The sequence below is a fragment of the Arachis hypogaea genome, chromosome 3 (genome assembly GCF_003086295.3).
Source record: "Arachis hypogaea cultivar Tifrunner chromosome 3, arahy.Tifrunner.gnm2.J5K5, whole genome shotgun sequence".
NCBI classification, from domain to species: Eukaryota; Viridiplantae; Streptophyta; class Magnoliopsida; order Fabales; family Fabaceae; genus Arachis; species Arachis hypogaea.
Genome location: NC_092038.1, coordinates 107,154,292 through 107,173,431, shown reverse-complemented (window position 1 = coordinate 107,173,431; position 19,140 = coordinate 107,154,292). Strand labels below are relative to the sequence as shown.

Sequence of the window (19,140 nt, the reverse complement as noted above, 5' to 3'; positions counted from 1 at the left end):
CTGTAAACCTTAGGCTACTAGTTCTCTATAAGTAGGACCTTTTACTATTGTATTGAGATATCGGGGTAGTTATCTTTGTTCCGATGCTATCTTAGATCATTGGGAGGCTGGCCATTCGGCCATGCCTAGACCTTGTTCTTATGTATTTTCAACGGTGGAGTTTCTACACACCATAGATTAAGGTGTGGAGCTCTGCTGTACCTCGAGTATTAATGCAATTACTATTGTTCTTCTATTCAATTCCGCTTGTTCTTGTTCTAAGATATCACTTGTTCTTCAACTTGATGAATGTGATGATCCGTGACACTCATCATCATTCTCACCTATGAACGTGTGACTGACAACCACCTCCGTTCTACCTTCGATTGGGTGAATATCTCTTGGATTCCTGATACACGATGCATGGTTGATCGCCTGACAACCGAGTGCTCGCCTGACAACCGAGCCAGCCATTCCGTGAGATCAGAGTCTTCGTGGTATAGGCTAGAACTGATGGCGGCATTCAAGAGAATCTGGAAGGTCTAACCTTGTCTGTGGTATTCTGAGTAGGATTCAATGACTGAATGACTATGACGTGCTTCAAACTCCTGAGGGCGGGGCGTTAGTGACAGACGCAAAAGAATCACTGGATTCTATTCCGGCCTGATCGAGAACCGACAGATGGATAGCCGTGCCGTGACAGGGTGCGTTGAACATTTCCACTGAGAGGATGGGAGGTAGCCACTGACAATGGTGAAACCCTTGCATAAGCTTGCCATGGAAAGGAGTAGGAAGGATTGGATGAAGACAGTAGGAAAGCAGAGAGACGGAAGGGACCAGTATCTTCATACTCTTATCTGAAATTCCTACCAATGAATTGCATAAGTATCTCTATCTTTATCTTTATGTTCTATGCGTTTATCACCATATTCATTCGAGTCTGCCTGACTAAGATTTACAAGGTGACCATAGCTTGCTTCATACCAACAATCTCTGTGGGATCGACCCTTACTCGCGTAAGGTTTATTACTTGGACGACCCAGTACACTTGCTGGTTAGTTGTGCGAAGTTGTAGTGATCACAATTTCGTCCACCAAGTTTTTGGCGCCGTTGCCGGGGATTGTTCGACTATGGACAACTGACGGTTCATCTTGTTGCTTAGATTAGGTATTTTTTTTCTTCAGAGTTCTCAAGAATGAATTCTAGAGTTTCATGATGATCTGTTGAAGTCTGGCTGGCTGTGAAGCCATGTCTAATTTCATTGGACCGAGGTTTCAACTTATCATCACAAGAGCTTGTTGATTTCTATCAATCTTGCTGTTGGAGCAGTGATCTGCTAAGGCTTGGCTGGCCATTGGCCATGTCTAGTGTTTTGGACTGAAGCTTTCTTTGAAAGCTTGGCTGGCTGTGAAGCCATGTCTAATTCCTGGACCGGAGTCTTAGACTAAACATTGCATGATTCCTGGAATTCTAATTAAGAATTTTGATATCTTTATTTTCTTTTTCCACTTAATTTTTGAAAAAAAAAAGCACAAAAAAAAATTACAAAATCATAAAATCCAAAAATTTCTTGTTTGAGTCTAGTGTCTCATATTAAGTTTGGTGTCAATTGCATGTTTCTGTTCTTCTTGCATTCATGCATGTGTCTTCATTCATCTTCAAGTTGTTCTTGATGATTTCATTGCTTTGATCTTTGAATTCTCTTGACTTGAGTGTTTATGTGTCTCATATAGTGTCAGTAGTATACAAACTGCTAAGTTTGGTGTCTTGCATGCATTGTTATTTGATTTTAGTTGCATTTTGATTATTCCTCATGATTAAAAATCCAAAAATATTTTTAATTTGTGTCTTTTCAAGTCAATAATACAGAGAATTGAAGATTCAGAATATTCAGCAGAGGAATTGCACAGAAAAAAACTGGGCGTTCAAAACGCCCAGTGAAGAAGGACAGACTGGCGTTTAAACGCCAGCCAGGGTGCCTGGCTGGGCGTTTAACGCCCAAAAGGGTAGTAGTTTGGGCGTTAAACGCCAGAATGTGCACCATTCTGGGCGTTTAATGCCAGGATGGCACAAGAGGGAAGATTTTGTTTTCAATGCAAATTTTTTTCAAGTTTTCAAAGTTTTTCAAAATCAAATCTTTTTCAAATCAAATTTTTTCAATCAAATCTTTTTCAAAATCAATTTCTTTCTATTTTCAAAAATACTTGCTATCAATTAATGATTTGATTCAACATTTCAAGTATGTTGCCTTTTCTATTGAGAAAGGTTTAATGTTTGAATCATATCTTTTCTTGATAGCCAAGTCATTAATTTTTAAAATCAAATCTTTTTAAAATGTTTTTCAAATCATATCTTCTCAATCACATCTTTTTAAAACCAATCATATCTCCTTAACCACATCTTTTTCAAAATAACTTTCAATCAAATCTTTTTTATTTCAAATTCTTTTTCAAGAATCACTTGATTTCTTTCCCACTTTTGTTTTCGAAAATCAATTAGTGTTTTTCAAAATGTTTTTAAAATATTTTACGTAATTTTCGAAAATTTCTTCCCCTCTTCTCACATCCTTCTATTTATGGACTAACACTATTCCTTAATGAACAATTCGAACTCCATCTTCTTTGATAAGTTCGAATTTTCTACTTCTGCCTTCTATTTTTATTTTCCTCTGACACCTCAAGGAATCTCTATACTGTGACATAGAGGATTCCACATTTTCTTGTTCTCTTCTCTTTCTTATGAGCAGGAGCAAGGACAAAAGCATTCTTGTTGAGGCTGATCCTGAACCTGAAAGGACCTTGAAGCGAAAGCTAAGAGAAGCCAAGGCACAACTCTCTGTAGAGGACCTAACAGAAATCTTCAAAGAAGAAGAACCCATGGTAGCCGAAAACAACAACAATGCCAACAATGCAAGGAAGGTGCTGGGTGACTTTACTGCACCTACTCCTGACTTCTATGGGAGAAGCATCTCTATCCCTGCCATTGGAGCAAACAACTTTGAGCTTAAGCCTCAATTAGTTTCTCTAATGCAACAGAATTGCAAGTTCCATGGACTTCCATTAGAAGATCCTCATCAGTTTTTAGCTGAGTTCTTGCAAATCTGTAACACTGTCAAGACTAATGGGGTTGACCCTGAGGTCTACAGACTTATGCTATTCCCTTTTGCTGTAAGAGACAGAGCTAGAACATGGTTGGATTCACAACCTAAAGAAAGCCTGAACTCTTGGGAAAATCTAGTCAATGCCTTCTTGGCAAAGTTCTTTCCACTTCAAAAATTGAGTAAGCTTAGAGTGGAAGTCCAAACCTTCAGACAGAAGGAAGGAGAATCCCTCTATGAAGCTTGGGAAAGATACAAACAACTAATCAGAAAGTGTCCCTCTGATATGCTTTCTGAATGGAGCATCATAGGTATTTTCTATGATGGTCTCTCTGAACTATCCAAGATGTCTTTGGATAGCGCTGCTGGAGGATCTCTTCATCTAAAGAAGACGCCTACAGAAGCTCAAGAGCTGATTGAAATGGTTGCAAATAACCAATTCATGTACACTTCTGAAAGGGATCCTGTGAACAATGGGACTAGTCAGAAGAAAGGAGTTCTTGAGATTGACACTCTGAATGCCATATTGGCTCAGAATAAAATATTGACTCAACAAGTCAATATGATTTCTCAAAGTCTGTCTGGAATGCAAAATGCACCAAGCAGTACTAAAGAAGCTTCATCTGAGGAAGAAGCTTATGATCCTGAGAACCCTTCAATGGAAGAGGTGAATTACATGGGAGAACCCTATGGGAACACCTATAATTCTTCATGGAGAAATCATTCAAATTTCTCATGGAAGGATCAACAGAGACCTCAACAAGGTTTCAACAATAATAATGGTGGAAGAAACAGGTTTAGCAATAGCAAGCCTTTCCCATCATCTTCTCAGCAACAGACAGAGAGTTCTAAGCAGAATACCTCTGACTTAGCAACCATGGTCTCTGATCTAATCAAAACCACTCAAAGTTTCATGACTGAAACAAGGTCCTCCATTAGAAACTTGGAGGCACAAGTGGGTCAGCTGAGCAAGAAAATTACTGAACTCCCTCCTAGTACTCTCCCAAGCAATACAGAAGAAAATCCAAAAGGAGAGTGCAAGGCCATCAACATGGCCGAATTTGGAGAGGAGGAAGAGGCAGTGAACGCCACTGAGGAAGACCTCAATGGACGTCCACTAGCCTCCAATGAGTTCCCCAATGAGGAACCATGGGAATCTGAGGCTCAGAAAGAGACCATAGAGATTCCATTGGACTTACTTCTGCCATTCATGAGCTCTGATGAGTATTCTTCCTCTGAAGAGGATGAGTATGTTACTGAAGAGCAAGTTGCTAAATACCTTGGAGCAATCATGAAGCTAAATGACAAGTTATTTGGGAATGAGACTTGGGAGGATGAACCCCCTTTGCTCACCAAAGAACTGGATGACTTGTCTAGGCAGAAACTGCCTCAAAAGAGACAGGATCCTGGAAAGTTTTCAATACCTTGTACCATAGGCACCATGACCTTCAAGAAGGCCTTGTGTGACTTAGGGTCAAGTGTAAACCTCATGCCTCTCTCTGTAATGGAGAAGTTAGGGATCTTTGAGGTGCAAGCTACAAAAATCTCACTAGAGATGGCAGACAACTCAAGAAAACAAGCTTATGGACTTGTAGAGGATGTTCTGGTAAAGGTTAAAGACCATTACATCCCTACTGATTTCATAGTCCTAGAGACTGGGAAGTGCATGGATGAATCCATCATCCTTGGCAGACCATTCCTAGCCACAGCAAAGGCTGTGATTGATGTTGATAGGGGAGAATTGATCATTCAAGTGAATGAAGAATCCTTGGTGTTTAAGGCTCAAGGATATCCCTCTGTCACCATGGAGAGGAAGCATGAAGAGCTTCTCTCAAAACAGAGTCAAACAGAGCCCCCACAGTCAAACTCTAAGTTTGGTGTTGGGAGGCCACAGCCAAACTCTAAGTTTGGTGTTGAACCCCCACATTCAAACTCTAAGTTTGGTGTTGGGAGGTTCCAACATTGCTCTGAGTATCTGTGAGGCTCCATGAGAGTCCTCTGTCAAGCTACTGACATTAAAGAAGCGCTTGTTGGGAGGCAACCCAATGTTATGTTTTTATCTATTTTTCTTTGTTATTTTATATTTTTTTTTGTAGGTTGATGATCATGAGAAGTCACAAAATCAATGAAAAAAGCAAAAACAGAATGAAAAACAGAAAGAAAAATAGCACACCCTGGAGGAGAGCTTACTGGCGTTTAAACGCCAGTGAAGCTAGCTGTTGGGCGTTTAACGCCCAGTCTGGCACCATTCTGGGCGTTTAACACCAGAAAGGGGCACCAGACTGGCGTTAAATGCCAGAAAAGGGCAAGAAGCTGGCGTTAAATGCCAGAAATGGGCACTAGCCCGGCGTTTAACTCCAGAAATGGCTAAAAACGCATTTTTGCATGCCATTTGGTGCAGGGATGACTTTTCCTTGACACCTCAGGATCTGTGGACCCCGCAGGATCCCCACCTACCCCACCACTCTCTCTCTTCTTCACCCATTCACCAATAACCTCAACCCCTCTTCCCCAAAAACCCTTCACCTATCAAATCCCATCTTTCTCTTCACCACTCACATCCATCCTTCATAAAACCTCACCTACATCACCATTCAAATTCAAACCACTTTCCCAGCCAACCCACCCATACATAGCCGAACATCAACCATCCCCCTCTCCTATATAAACCCATCTTCACTCCTTTGATTTTCACACAACCTAAACACTACTTCTTCCCCTTTTTGGCCGAACACAAAGCCATTCCCTTCTTTCTCATTTCTTCTTCTTCTACTCTCTTCTTTCTTATTTTGCTCGAGGACGAGCAAACCCTTTAAGTTTGGTGTGGTAAAAACATTGCTTTTTGTTTTTCCATAACCATTTATGGCATCCAAGGCCGGAGAAACCTCTAGAAAGAGGAAAGGGAAGGCAAAAGCTTCTATCTCCAAGTCATGGGAGATGGAGAGATTCATCTCAAGGGTGCATCAAGACCACTTCTATGAAGTTGTGGCCTTGAAGAAGGTGATCCCCGAGGTCCCTTTTTCACTCAAAAAGAGTGAATATCTGGAGATCCGACATGAGATCCGAAGAAGAGGTTGGGAAGTTCTTACCAACCCCATTCAACAAGTCATAATCTTAATGGTTCAAGAGTTCTATGCCAATGCATGGATCACCAAGAACCATGATCAAAGTGTGAACCCGGATCCAAAGAAATATCTTACTATGGTTCAGGGGAAATACTTGGATTTTAGTCCGGAAAATGTAAGGTTGGCATTCAACTTGCCCATGATGCAAGGAGATGAACATCCTTACACTAGAAGGGTCAACTTTGATCAAAGGTTGGACCAAGTCCTCACAGTCATATGTGAAGAGGGCGCCCAATGGAAGAGAGATTCAAGAGGGAAGCCGGTTCAATTGAGAAGGCATGACCTCAAACCCGTGGCTAGAGGATGGTTGGAGTTTATCCAACGCTCAATCATTCCCACTAGCAACCGGTCCGAAGTTACTATAGACCGGGCTATCATGATTCATAGCATCATGATTGGAGAAGAAATAGAAGTTCATGAGGTTATATCTCAAGAACTTTATAAGGTGGCGGACAAGTCTTCTACCTTGGCAAGGTTAGCCTTCCCTCATCTCATTTGTCACCTCTGTTATTCGGTTGGAGTTGACATAGAGGGAGACATCCCTATTGATGAGGACAAGCCCATCACTAAGAAGAGGATGGAGCACACAAGAGACCCCACTCATCATGAGATCCCTGAGATACCTCAAGGGATGCACTTTCCTCCACAAAACTATTGGGAGCAACTAAACACCTCCCTAGGAGAATTGAGTTCCAACATGGGACAACTAAGGGTGGAGCATCAAGAACACTCCATCATCCTCCATGAAATTAGAGAAGATCAAAGAATCATGAGAGAGGAGCAACAAAGACAAGGAAGAGACATTGAGGAGCTCAAGCACTCCATAGGATCTTCAAGAGGAAGAAAGAGCCGCCATCACTAAGGTGGACCCGTTCTTTAATTTCCTTGTTCTTTATTTCCCTGTTTTTCGAATTTTAGTGCTTATGTATGTCTATGTTTGTGTCTTGTGATCATTAGTGTCTTAGTGTCTATGCCTTAAAGTTATGAATGTCCTATGAATCCATCACCTCTCTTGAATAAAAAAAAAATGTTCTTAATTGAAAAAGAAAAGAATTGCATGAATTTTAAATTTTATAACAGTTTGATTATTTTGATGTAGTGGCAATACTTTTGTTTTCTGAATGTATGCTTAAACAGTGCATATGTCTTTTGAATTTGTGGTTCATGAATGTTGGCTCTTGAAAGAATGATGAAAAAGGAGACATGTTACTGAGGATCTGAAAAATTATTAAAATGGTTCTTGAAGCAAGAAAAAGCAGTGAATTCAAAAAAAATTCGAAAAAAAAAAGAGAAAAAGAAAGAAATAAAGTTGTGATCCAAGGCAAAAAGAGTGTGCTTAAGAACCCTGGACACCTCTAATTGGGGACTCTAGCAAAGCTGAGTCACAATCTGAAAAGGTTCACCCAATTATGTGTCTGTGGCATGTATGTATCCGGTGGTAATACTGGAAGACAGAGTGCTTTGGGCCACGGCCAAGACTCAATAAGTAGCTATGTTCAAGAATCATCATACTTAACTAGGAGAATCAATAACACTATCTGGATTCTGATTTCCTAAAGAAGCCAATCATTCTGAATTTCAAAGGATAAAGTGAGATGCCAAAACTGTTCAGAGGCAAAGAGCTAAAAGCCCTACTCATCTAATTAATACTGATCTTCATAGATGTTTTTGGAATTCATTGCATACTCTCTTCTTTTTATCTTATTTGATTTTCAGTTGCTTGGGGACAAGCAACAATTTAAGTTTGGTGTTGTGATGAGCGGATAATTTGTACGCTTTTTGGCATTGTTTTTAGTATGATCTAGTTAGTTTTTAGTATATTTTTATTAGTTTTTAGTTAAAATTCACTTTTCTGGACTTTACTATGAGTTTGTGTGTTTTTCTGTGATTTCAGGTATTTTCTGGCTGAAATTGAGGGACCTGAGCAAAAATCTAATTCAGAGACTAAAAAAAGAACTGCAGATGCTGTTGGATTCTGACCTCCCTGCACTCGAAGCGGATTTTCTGGAGCTACGGAAGCCCAATTGGTGCGCTCTCAACGGCGTTGGAAAGTAGACATCCTGGGCTTTCCAGCAATATATGATAGTCCATACTTTGCCCAAGATTTGATGGCCCAAACCGGCGTTCAAAGTCACCCTCAGAATTCCCAGCGTTAAACGCCGGAACTGGCACAAGAATGGGAGTTAAACGCCCAAACTGGCACCAAAGCTGGCGTTTAACTCCAAGAGGAGTCTCTACACGAAAATGCTTCATTGCTCAGCCCAAGCACACACCAAGTGGGCCCGGAAGTGGATTTTTATGTCATTTACTCATCTCTGTAAACCTTAGGCTACTAGTTCTCTATAAGTAGGACCTTTTACTATTGTATTGAGATATCGGGGTAGTTATCTTTGTTCTGATGCTATCTTAGATCATTGGGAGGCTGGCCATTCGGCCATGCCTAGACCTTGTTCTTATGTATTTTCAACGGTGGAGTTTCTACACACCATAGATTAAGGTGTGGAGCTCTGCTGTACCTCGAGTATTAATGCAATTACTATTGTTCTTCTATTCAATTCCGCTTGTTCTTGTTCTAAGATATCACTTGTTCTTCAACTTGATGAATGTGATGATCCGTGACACTCATCATCATTCTCACCTATGAACGTGTGACTGACAACCACCTCCGTTCTACCTTCGATTGGGTGAATATCTCTTGGATTCCTGATACACGATGCATGGTTGATCGCCTGACAACCGAGTGCTCGCCTGACAACCGAGTGCTCGCCTAACAACCGAGCCAGCCATTCCGTGAGATCAGAGTCTCCGTGGTATAGGCTAGAACTGATGGCGGCATTCAAGATAATCCGGAAGGTCTAACCTTGTCTGTGGTATTCTGAGTAGGATTCAATGACTGAATGACTGTGATGTGCTTCAAACTCCTGAGGGCGGGGCGTTAGTGACAGACGCAAAAGAATCACTGGATTCTATTCCGGCCTGATCGAGAACCGACAGATGGATAGCCGTGCCGTGACAGGGTGCGTTGAACATTTCCACTGAGAGGATGGGAGGTAGCCACTGACAACGGTGAAACCCTTGCATAAGCTTGCCATGGAAATGAGTAGGAAGGATTGGATGAAGACAGTAGGAAAGCAGAGAGACGGAAGGGACCAGCATCTTCATACTCTTATCTGAAATTCCTACCAATGAGTTGCATAAGTATCTCTATCTTTATCTTTATGTTCTATGCGTTTATCACCATATTCATTCGAGTATGCCTGACTAAGATTTACAAGGTGACCATAGCTTGCTTCATACCAACAATCTCTGTGGGATCGACCCTTACTCGCGTAAGGTTTATTACTTGGACGACCCAGTACACTTGCTGGTTAGTTGTGCGAAGTTGTAGTGATCACAATTTCGTCCACCAATCCCGCGCCTGTGATTTTGGTGAGCATGTCATTAATTTAAACTTCCACTATTTTCCCGATCATATCTTGAAAAATTTTTGTTATGAGTCATTGGTATGTGGCTCCGGCGTTCTTTAGTCAGAATGACATAACTCTGTAGCAGTAAATGCTGTCTAGCGTGATAAACGCTATTTTTTCCTCGTTGGGTCGGTTCCTCTGTATTTGATTGTAACCAGAGTAGAAATCCATGAAGCTCAGGTATTTATATCTGAAAGCCGAATCGACTAGTCTATCGATACTTGACCGTGAGAATGAGTCTTTAGGGCAGCCTTTGTTGAGATTCGAGTAGTCCACACACATCCTCCATTTTCCGTTCAATTTTTTAACCAGCACCACAGTTGACAGCCAAGTTGAATAAGTGAGTTCCTGGATGAATCTAGCCTATAAAAGATTGGCCGTCTACTTCTTGACTTCGGCGGCCCTGTCTGCCTATATCTTTCTTTGCTTCTATGATACTGGCTTTGTATCCGATTTTATGGACAGCTGATGAGACATGAAATCTAGATCTAACTCTGGCATGTCAGCGGGTGTCCATGCGAGCAGGTCCCTATTTTCCTTTAGGATGGATGTTAGGGGAGCTCGTAGGGCAGGTTTCCTTTGTGGAAAGTGTACTTCTCTTCCATTTCACCTATATATACCTTTTCTAGGTCTCTTTCCAGCTCTAGTCGGGGAAGTTCCTCCAATCTTGCATCCAAATTGGCGACAAATATACTCGCGGCACCGTGAGATATCTTTCTTATGGACAAACTTACATTGAAAAGGCCACTGCCGACTTTGCATTTCCATGAATAGTATCAATGGTGCTGTCGTCCGCCCAAAACTTCATGGTTAGATACTTTGTGAATTCCACCGCGTAAAAAATCATTAATGGTTTTCTTATCCAAAATGACGTTATATGCGGTAGAGTTTTTGAGAACCACGAAATTGGCCATGACCATTCTTCTTTTGCCCTCATTCCCAATGTCGATGTGGAGTCGAATAGCCCCATCCGGTTTGATGAAGAAATCCCCAAGGCCAACTACACCATGTTGGTGTATTTGGAGGTCGGCATCCCAGTACCCTAGGGCATCAAAAGCATTACGGAACAATATATTGAAATAAGCTCTCATGTCAACTGATATTCTTTTCACGAGGCTTGATCCTACCCGAGCCATAATAACCATAGGCGGGTCATCAATCAATTCTTCGGGTCAACAGCCCTGTGGGCTAAAAATAAAATCTGGGAAAATGGGCGGCTCTTGGGGTTCCGAGGCAGTTGTCGCAAGGACCTTGAGTTCCTTCCTTTGACAAGATTTGGACTTTTTTCCTGGTCGACTGACCATGACGTTGACCATGATGGTGGGGTCCGTGCTGGACTCATCCTTCGGGGTGCTTTGACAGCTCAGGGGGTTGCGGTCTTTGTCCCCTTCTGGCGACCTTTCTCGAGTGGTCTTTCTGGGCTCACGAATGATCTCCATGAACTTTGGGAGCATCTTATCCCGGATGGCTCGTTCTAGGGGTGCCTTTAAGGTCGAAATAGTCTTGGATTCTATGTCCTTAGTCACGGTAGTAATCACAATAAAGGGACTTGTTTCTCCTATTCATTCTTTAAGTTGTCTGGCCTTCGGGATGACATCCCGATCGACTATTTATTGACAAATCTCTGTGATTGGGATAGTTAGTGGAGTATAGTTGGTAAATTTTTCAATTCTCGGGGGATGGGGAGGTTTGCTCAACTGGTCCTTGGTCCCTTCCCTTATGGGGTGGGTAGCCCCAACTTGATGAGGTGGGACGTTGGAGGCATTCCATTTATTGGCGGCAACGATCTGACTAACTTCCTCATCATTTATTTATTCTCTCGCCATGTTTTGAATCTCTTGTATGGTCTAAATAGGTTTAGTAGTCAGATGTTTTTGAAAATCCTCATTTGTTAACCCGCTGGTTAAGCAAAAGCTTGTGACTGAATCATTAAAACTGTCAATTTCCAGACATTCATTATTAAACCGATCTATATACTTTCTCGTGGATCCATTTTTTCATTGGGTTATCCCCAGGAGGTTTATGGGATGTTTAACCTTGGCGATCCTAGTAGTGAATTGGGCTAAGAACTTTTAGGAAATGTTTAAAAAAAACGAGATGAATCCTTGAGGCAAAGAATTGAACCATTTGATTGTAGGTCCTGTGAAGATTACGAGAAAAGCTTGACAACGCATGGCGTCGAGACACTTTCGAAGTTCATCTGAGCTTTGAACACTATTAAATGTTCGTGAGAATCTTTGGTTCAATTACAATTGAATTATAAAAAATGCATTTTGTATAACAAATAATTATTTTAATTGTACGAACCCTTATGTATATATTTGAAAAAACCAGATAAAAATGTTCTTAATTAATGCAACAATGTTTATTGATGCATTTTTCTAAACGGATAATTAAGGTGATATAATTCTAACCTTAATTGTTATTTGTTATTGGACCAAAAGGTGTTTTTTAAATAACTAACTTACAAGTAAAAACATAAATAGATTCATGAAAAGGTTAGTCGAAAAGAGAGTTTAGGTTGAATTTCTGGGACATATAAAATGATTTGATAGGAATATACTCAAATATTTTTTGAAAAATACTAAAAAACTGTTAGAATTTATTACTTTTGTCTATTAATTAGTCATTAATATTTAAAAATAAAAGATAAAATATATTGTTGGATTATTAAATTAAAAGAATTAGATTAAAGAAATTGAATTGACAGTTAAGTGATAGTCAAAAATAATAAATTTTAATAACCCTAGTATTTGTCATTTTTTTTTCTTCGAGTAAACTATTAAAATGGTACATGAAAATTCGAATCACTAATAAAACGAACTCCAGAAGATTTTAACGACAAATAAGTCCTCGAAAAATTTAAAAACATGTCAAAAAGATCAAATATTGAATATATTCTAAAAAATAACTAGAGATCAAATTTTGAATGAACTACCAACCCGACCCCTGTCCATTTCTAAGAATGACAACGCGACCCCTCAAGATAAGAACAATCCACTTCGGCCCATGTCCTCTACTATTGTGACACAACACGGTCCTGTGGGTGTTTCTTCGTCAACTCTGAACAGAAAATGCTGGCGTGTCAAGTTTAGAAATGGACAAGGGTCTAATTGTCTCTAAATTCAAATTGATTAGGGGTTTATTTCTCCTTATTCTTTAAACAATATCTTTTTCAAATTATTTTTTATTCGTTTTATTAATATTCTTTTCACAATAAATTATTGAATATATAATATAATAAGTACAAACTAATTACTATATTATTCAAATTTAAAAATATCATTTATTATGAAACTAAATAAATAATTTTTAAATATAATTTTTAAATATATAAATAATAAATATTAAAATAGGGTTAATACATTAATAATAATAACCCTATGATATACTATTAGTGTGATTTAGACAATTTTTACAATAAAGTAGAAACTAATGAACACATTATTTGATATATAGTAAAAAATTTTCTAAGTAATAACAAAGATAATTTTTTATCTCTTTAAACTAAATTAATAATTTTATTCGATATCTTTACATCAAAATACACAATCAGTATGCTACTAATACTAAATGAAATAAAACATAATATAATATATATTATAGAGACCATTTATAAACTCAACAAACTTAAAACATCAATAATATTATTAATCTATTAATAATACATATTATCATAAAGTTACAAATCAATAAAAATTTATCAATATAAGAATAATTTAGATTAATTAAAATTTTATGTATATTAAAACTCAATTACTTGTATAGTATAACTAATAATTAAATTTACACATATGTTACCCAAAATCATTATATATAACTATATATACAAGCAATTGAATTTTAATATACGTAAACTTTTAACTAATCTATATTATTGTTATATTGATAAATCTTTTTCGATATGTATCCATATAACAATATGTATTATTAATAGATTAATAATATTATTGACGTTTTGAGTTTGTTGAATTTATAAATGATATATATATATATATATTATGTTTTATTTTATTTAGTATTATTAACCTATTGATAGTGTATTTTAATGCAAAGATATCAAATAGAATTATTAATTTAGTTCAAAAAGATAAAAAAATTAAATTTATTATTACTCAAAAAAAATTATCATATATCAAATAATGTGTTTATTAGTTTCTACTTTATTGCGAAAATTATTTAAATCATAATAATAGCCTATCATATGGTTATTATTATTATTAATGTATTAACCATATTTTAATGTTTATTATTTATATATTTAAAAATTATTTATTTAGTTTCATAATAAATGATTTTTTAAATTTGAATAATATATTAATTAGTTTGTATTTATTATATTATATATTCAATAATTTATTGAAAAAAGAATATTAATATAATGAATAAAAAATAATTTGAAAAAGATATTGCTTAAAGAATAAGGCCAAATAAATTTCTAACTAATTTGAATTTAGAGACAATTAAACTCATGTCTATTTTTGAACCTGACACATTAGCGTTATGTTTAGATTTGACAGAGAAACACCCACAAGAACCGCGTTGTGTCATGAAAGTAGAGGACAAGAATCGAAGTGGATCATTTTTATCTTAAAAGATCGCGTTGTCATTCTGAAAAATAAACAGAGTTGAGTTGGTAGTTCATTCATCACATTTTGGTACAAATTTTTGCAATCACTATTAAAAAAAAAAGATATTTTCATCATTAAAATTTGATAATTTTATGTCGAATAATTTAAAAAAAACTGTTGTGTCATATTTTTTCAAAAAATAAAAAATATAAAAATTAAATTTTGTTCTAAATTTTTTTATACACATGCTAAATATTTATTCAAATATTTTTAAAAAAATTAGATTTAATGAATAAACTGTTTGTTATATATGAATATTTTTTGTTTAATGATTATAAAAAATATAATATTTATTAATTTTTTGTGATATTTTTAATTAATTCAAAAATTATTTTATTGATAACAATTTTTTTCGGCATTTGAATATTTCGAGATTGGTGGGTTTTTTTTGTTCTCTTTTTATGTAAAAAAGAAGAGAAGAGAAAGGCATTGTGGGAAGAAGAGGAGAGAATACCGAATCAGCGTAGACCCAAAAAAGGAAAAGAAATAAGAAAAAACAAAAGAGAAACGGTCTGGTCTTATGACAGCATCCCCCTCTGACCATAAAAATAGGATATTTATATAACTCCCGCGTTCTCTCTTCTCTTTTACACCTCTAATCTTATTTTTTTTCCTCCTTTTTGTTTCTCTTTCAGTTTCTCCTGTTATTGATTCCAGAAGAAGAAGAAGATGCCTGCGACGACAGAGAACAACCACAATCAGGGATCGTTCCTGGGGAGAATAAGCATCAGAAGGAACCAGGTGATGTCGATGTCAATGGACGGCACCCACGACACGGAGTGCGAGGAGATGGAGCTATTTCAGAGACACGTGGCGGAGAGATTCGCGGAGCTGCTGTCGTGCACGGATGAGCCGGAGGCATTCATGTCCATCGGGTGGCTGAGGAAGCTTCTAGACGAGTTTCTGTGCTGCGAGGCAGAGTTCAAGGCTGTACTCCTCATGGGAAGGGACCCATTCCAGATCGCCAAGCCACCTCTCGACAAGCTCCTCCCTGAGCTCCTTGACCGCATCATCAAGTCTCTCGACGTCTGCAATGCCGTCTCCCTCGGAATCGATTCCCTCAGGAACATCCAGCGCCTCGCCGAAATCGTCCTCTCTGCCCTCGACCAGACCCTCATCGGAGACGGCCAGGTCCGCCGTGCCAAGAAGGCCCTCTCCGCCCTCCTCAGCGCCATGCTCCACGAGGACAAGGCCGGCGGCATCACCAAGGGCACCGAGCGCAGTCGCTCATTCGGTCGTCGCGGCAACAAGGACAAGGACCGGTCTGCCGCTTCCCCCTTCCGCTCCCTCTCCTGGACCATGCCCAAGAACTGGTCTGCCGCCAAGCAAATTCATGCCATGTCATCCAACCTGGCAGCTCCACGTGGCAACGAGTCGTCCGGCCTTGCCCTCCCTGTTTTCATAATGAACACCGTTTTGGTTTTCGTTCTATGGACATTGGTTGCAGCACTTCCATGCCAGGAGAGGAGTGGGCTTGGGACCCACTTCCAGATGCCTAGGAATTTGAGCTGGGCCCAGCCTATCACTGCGCTTCAGGAGAGGATCTCCGAGGAGTGGAAGAAGAAGGAGAAGAAAGGTACGGTGGGGCTGTTGGAGGAGATGCAGAAGATGGAGAAGATTGCGCAATGGCTCCTTGATTTTGCGGACTCATTCCAGTTCCCTGCCGAGGCTGACAAATTGGAGGAAGTTAAGGCGCAGGTGGAGGAGTTGGCTGATATATGCCGGAAGATGGAGGAAGGGTTGGAGCCATTGCAGATGCAGATTAGAGAGGTCTTCCATAGAGTTGTCAGGACCAGAACTGAGTTCCTTCATGTGTTGGACCAAGCTGCCAAATTGAATATACCCACTTCCTAAACAACTTCCATAACTGCACCCTCTTTTTCACTCTCTCTTTTCTTTTTCCCCTTATTCTTCTTGTTTAAAAGAATCCCCCTTTGTGAAGAGCACTTTCAGAACCAACATGGAAAGTTCAACGAGGTTGGTTTCTGTGGGTGGGGGGTTAATTTAAAATTCTTTACAAGGTATGGAAAGCCTAGTCATTTCCAAAGTTGGTCTTCTTAATGGATTGTTTTAATGTTTCATTAACTATGGTAGGCCGCTCTCTGCATTTTCCTACATTGTACATCAACATTATAGTTTCTTCTTTTTGGGCTGCTTTTACTTATAAGGGGGATGCCTGCGGCTACATTTACTAAAAACTTGTTTAATTAGCTGTATCTATTCTTTATTAATCGATTTTCCATTTATTTTTTACAGATTCATGGTATTCTGTTGTGTAAAGGAAAAAGACGAAAAAGATGTTGCTTGGGGTTGGAAGAAAGACATGCATTCATCTAGAAATTAAGCAAAAGTTTTCCCTTATTATATCACTTATTAACAAGCTTACTTTAACTTATATTTTTCTCCTTTAGTTTTACAGTTCCAAAGGAGCTAGTATTAATTGTCTAGTACATCCAGAAATGATGGTATATTGGTATAGGAGCTAGTATTAATTTTTATTTGATTGGTAGTTGTTCATGTTGTTTAAGATGGTCATTATTTACCTAGCATTTTCCATTGGTATATTATTAAGGCAACTACTCCCATGAAAATGTCAAAAATATCTCTTTATGATAATCTTTGTTTAAAAAGTATAACATTTGTTTGGTCACACTTTAAATAAAAGTAACCCTTTTATGACATATAAAAATAAGCTCTACAACTTATCATCTAATGGTCAAAATGAAATATTTTCATATGATGACAATTATGAAATTTTTATTGGAGTAGCTACCTATTATTAATGACCAGTTGTTGCAGACAATTTCATAGGAACTACGTTAAATAGGTCAGAGGAGAGGTAAGATTGGATCTAAAATTCGTTAAGTTTTCCTCCCATGTACATGTCAACGATCATCATATATTTTATGCAGAAAACGTGCAGTGATATATTATTATCCACATTTTTTAGTGAAAGTCAGAGATCAAAAGTTTGGAGGGAGCATTAGAGCAGTCAACACTCAGCACTAGAAAACGAATTTGAGTGCCTAGTGCAAAATAACTGGATTTCTACATGCCCACTACTACAAAGCTTATACCGATCGAAAAATATATATATATATATATATATACCTTATACTTGGAGGTTTTATTTATATCAGCATAACTAGACGTGCAAGTCATTATATGTTTTGCAGAAACCTGTCATCCATAATTAACTCTGGAAAATAACAATCAAAATTGAAATGTGATTTCAATAACGTAAATTAAATTAGCAGTAGAATGCCAAAAATTGACAAAAGTTATAGAGCAGGGATTTTGTCATAATTTATAGGTTTTGACTATATTCACTTTATTCAGCAAGTTTGGTAAGTTTGAGAACCATTTCAAAACATGCAGCCTTAATAGATTAGTTATAGCACAAAATTTCTCTTGTTGTTGGCTTATTGCTATCATCTCTTTGCATTTTGAATTTGTCTTTCATATCAGAATATTTAAACGTATTTCATCTTTGGAATCTTTGCCAACAATGAATCAATAATACTAGCATTTGGCCCGTGCAATTGCACGGAAAAATCTAATCATTTTTTTCGTTAAAATTTATATTTTTTATATAGAATTTATACCAAACAAAATTTTCAGTAAAAATACAAGTTAAAGTATTGATGATGTCAAAATAAATCTAAACTCATTATATACATAATAATAATGACTATTATAAAATATTACAACATTCATAATAAATCCGTAAATTAGAAATATACAAAAGAAGAGGCCTATTAGAAATCTCCTTGCATGCTTGTAAAGAAGAGAATGCTTGTTACTTTGTTTTGTAACGAGAGATTTGGAGAAAGAAGAGTGTAAAACGCAAGAAAAAAATGGTTTGAGACTTTGAATTATTTGTGTTTTTTGAAATATTCGTTATTGTAATTTTTATATCAATTTTTAATAGGATTAAAAATTATAAATCTATTAGTTAGCTTAGTATATAAAATTTATTGTGTATTTTTTATATAAAAATACTTTTAATTTGTTATTTATCACTTTTAATATTAAATTAAAAAAATATAATACCAAAATATTCTCTCTCAAATTTGTTACTTGTTAAGTAGATGGCCGGTTAAATTCAATTCTTTATTCTTAGGGAATCTTTTAAGATTTTGTTAGAAAGGGAGATCTTGATTCAATAAACTTGAACAGAAAATTAATAGATTATGATCTAAATATTCTTTCAATGCTTAAAAAATATTTAAAAGGAAAAAAAATGAGTGAAAGAAAAAATTAATTCACCTAAAGAAAAGAGAATACATTTAGTTTATTTTGATTTTGTACCATTTCTGTACTAATTAACTACTATTCTTGCCTTTTATGAATATTGTCCAGGTCTATGATCAAATCAGATATTGTTTTCATTGTAATACATTTTCTTCAAAACAGATAGTTGAGTAAGGTCTCAATCAAAATTGATAAGTAAGGTCTCAATCAACGTTGCCTCAATATATAAATTTGGTGCAATCCTATAAATTGAGTAAAAGAAACAATCTTTAAAGGCCTGCTTTATGTAGTAGCAGCAGCTCTCCTCTTCCTTGGTGTAGCTCCTATGTCTAATCAGAATAACAATAATCTTTAGAGTCACACATAAACCATAGTTTAATAAATACTAATAGCATGTTAAAATTTTTCTGAAACTAATAATAATCATCATCATAAAAAAGAAAAGACAAATAACATTAGCAATGAAATTAAAATGGTAAAAATGTCTAACAAAAAAATAAAAAAGAAAATTTAATCCAAAAAAAAAAGTACCTTCCGCCTCTATAGGGACTTTTAAAAACCATGATGAGTGTCAATAGGTACTTTTG

The 19,140-nt window shown here is 37.2% G+C and overlaps 1 protein-coding gene across 2 annotated transcripts; it reads left to right on the top strand.

The window, feature by feature from the left end:
* The first annotated feature begins 14,779 nt into the window (after nucleotides 1-14,779).
* On the top strand, nucleotides 14,780-17,215 carry LOC112790854 (protein ROH1A-like). 2 transcript variants are annotated; one of them, XM_072233252.1, is made up of 2 exons: nucleotides 14,780-16,320; nucleotides 16,556-17,215. In XM_072233252.1, the coding sequence occupies exon 1, from the start codon at nucleotides 14,969-14,971 to the stop codon at nucleotides 16,151-16,153; it is 1,185 nt and encodes a 394-aa protein (XP_072089353.1). In that variant the 5' UTR covers nucleotides 14,780-14,968; the 3' UTR covers nucleotides 16,154-16,320; nucleotides 16,556-17,215. The 2 variants fall into 2 exon arrangements, with proteins under 2 accessions (XP_072089353.1, XP_072089352.1); XM_072233251.1 differs by having other exon boundaries at nucleotides 14,858-16,276.
* Nucleotides 17,216-19,140: the final 1,925 nt, after the last annotated feature.

Coding starts and splice junctions, on each gene's coding strand:
- LOC112790854 (XM_072233252.1), top strand. CDS start 14,969: ATGCCTGCGACGACAGAGAACAACCACAATCAGGGATCGTTCCTGGGG.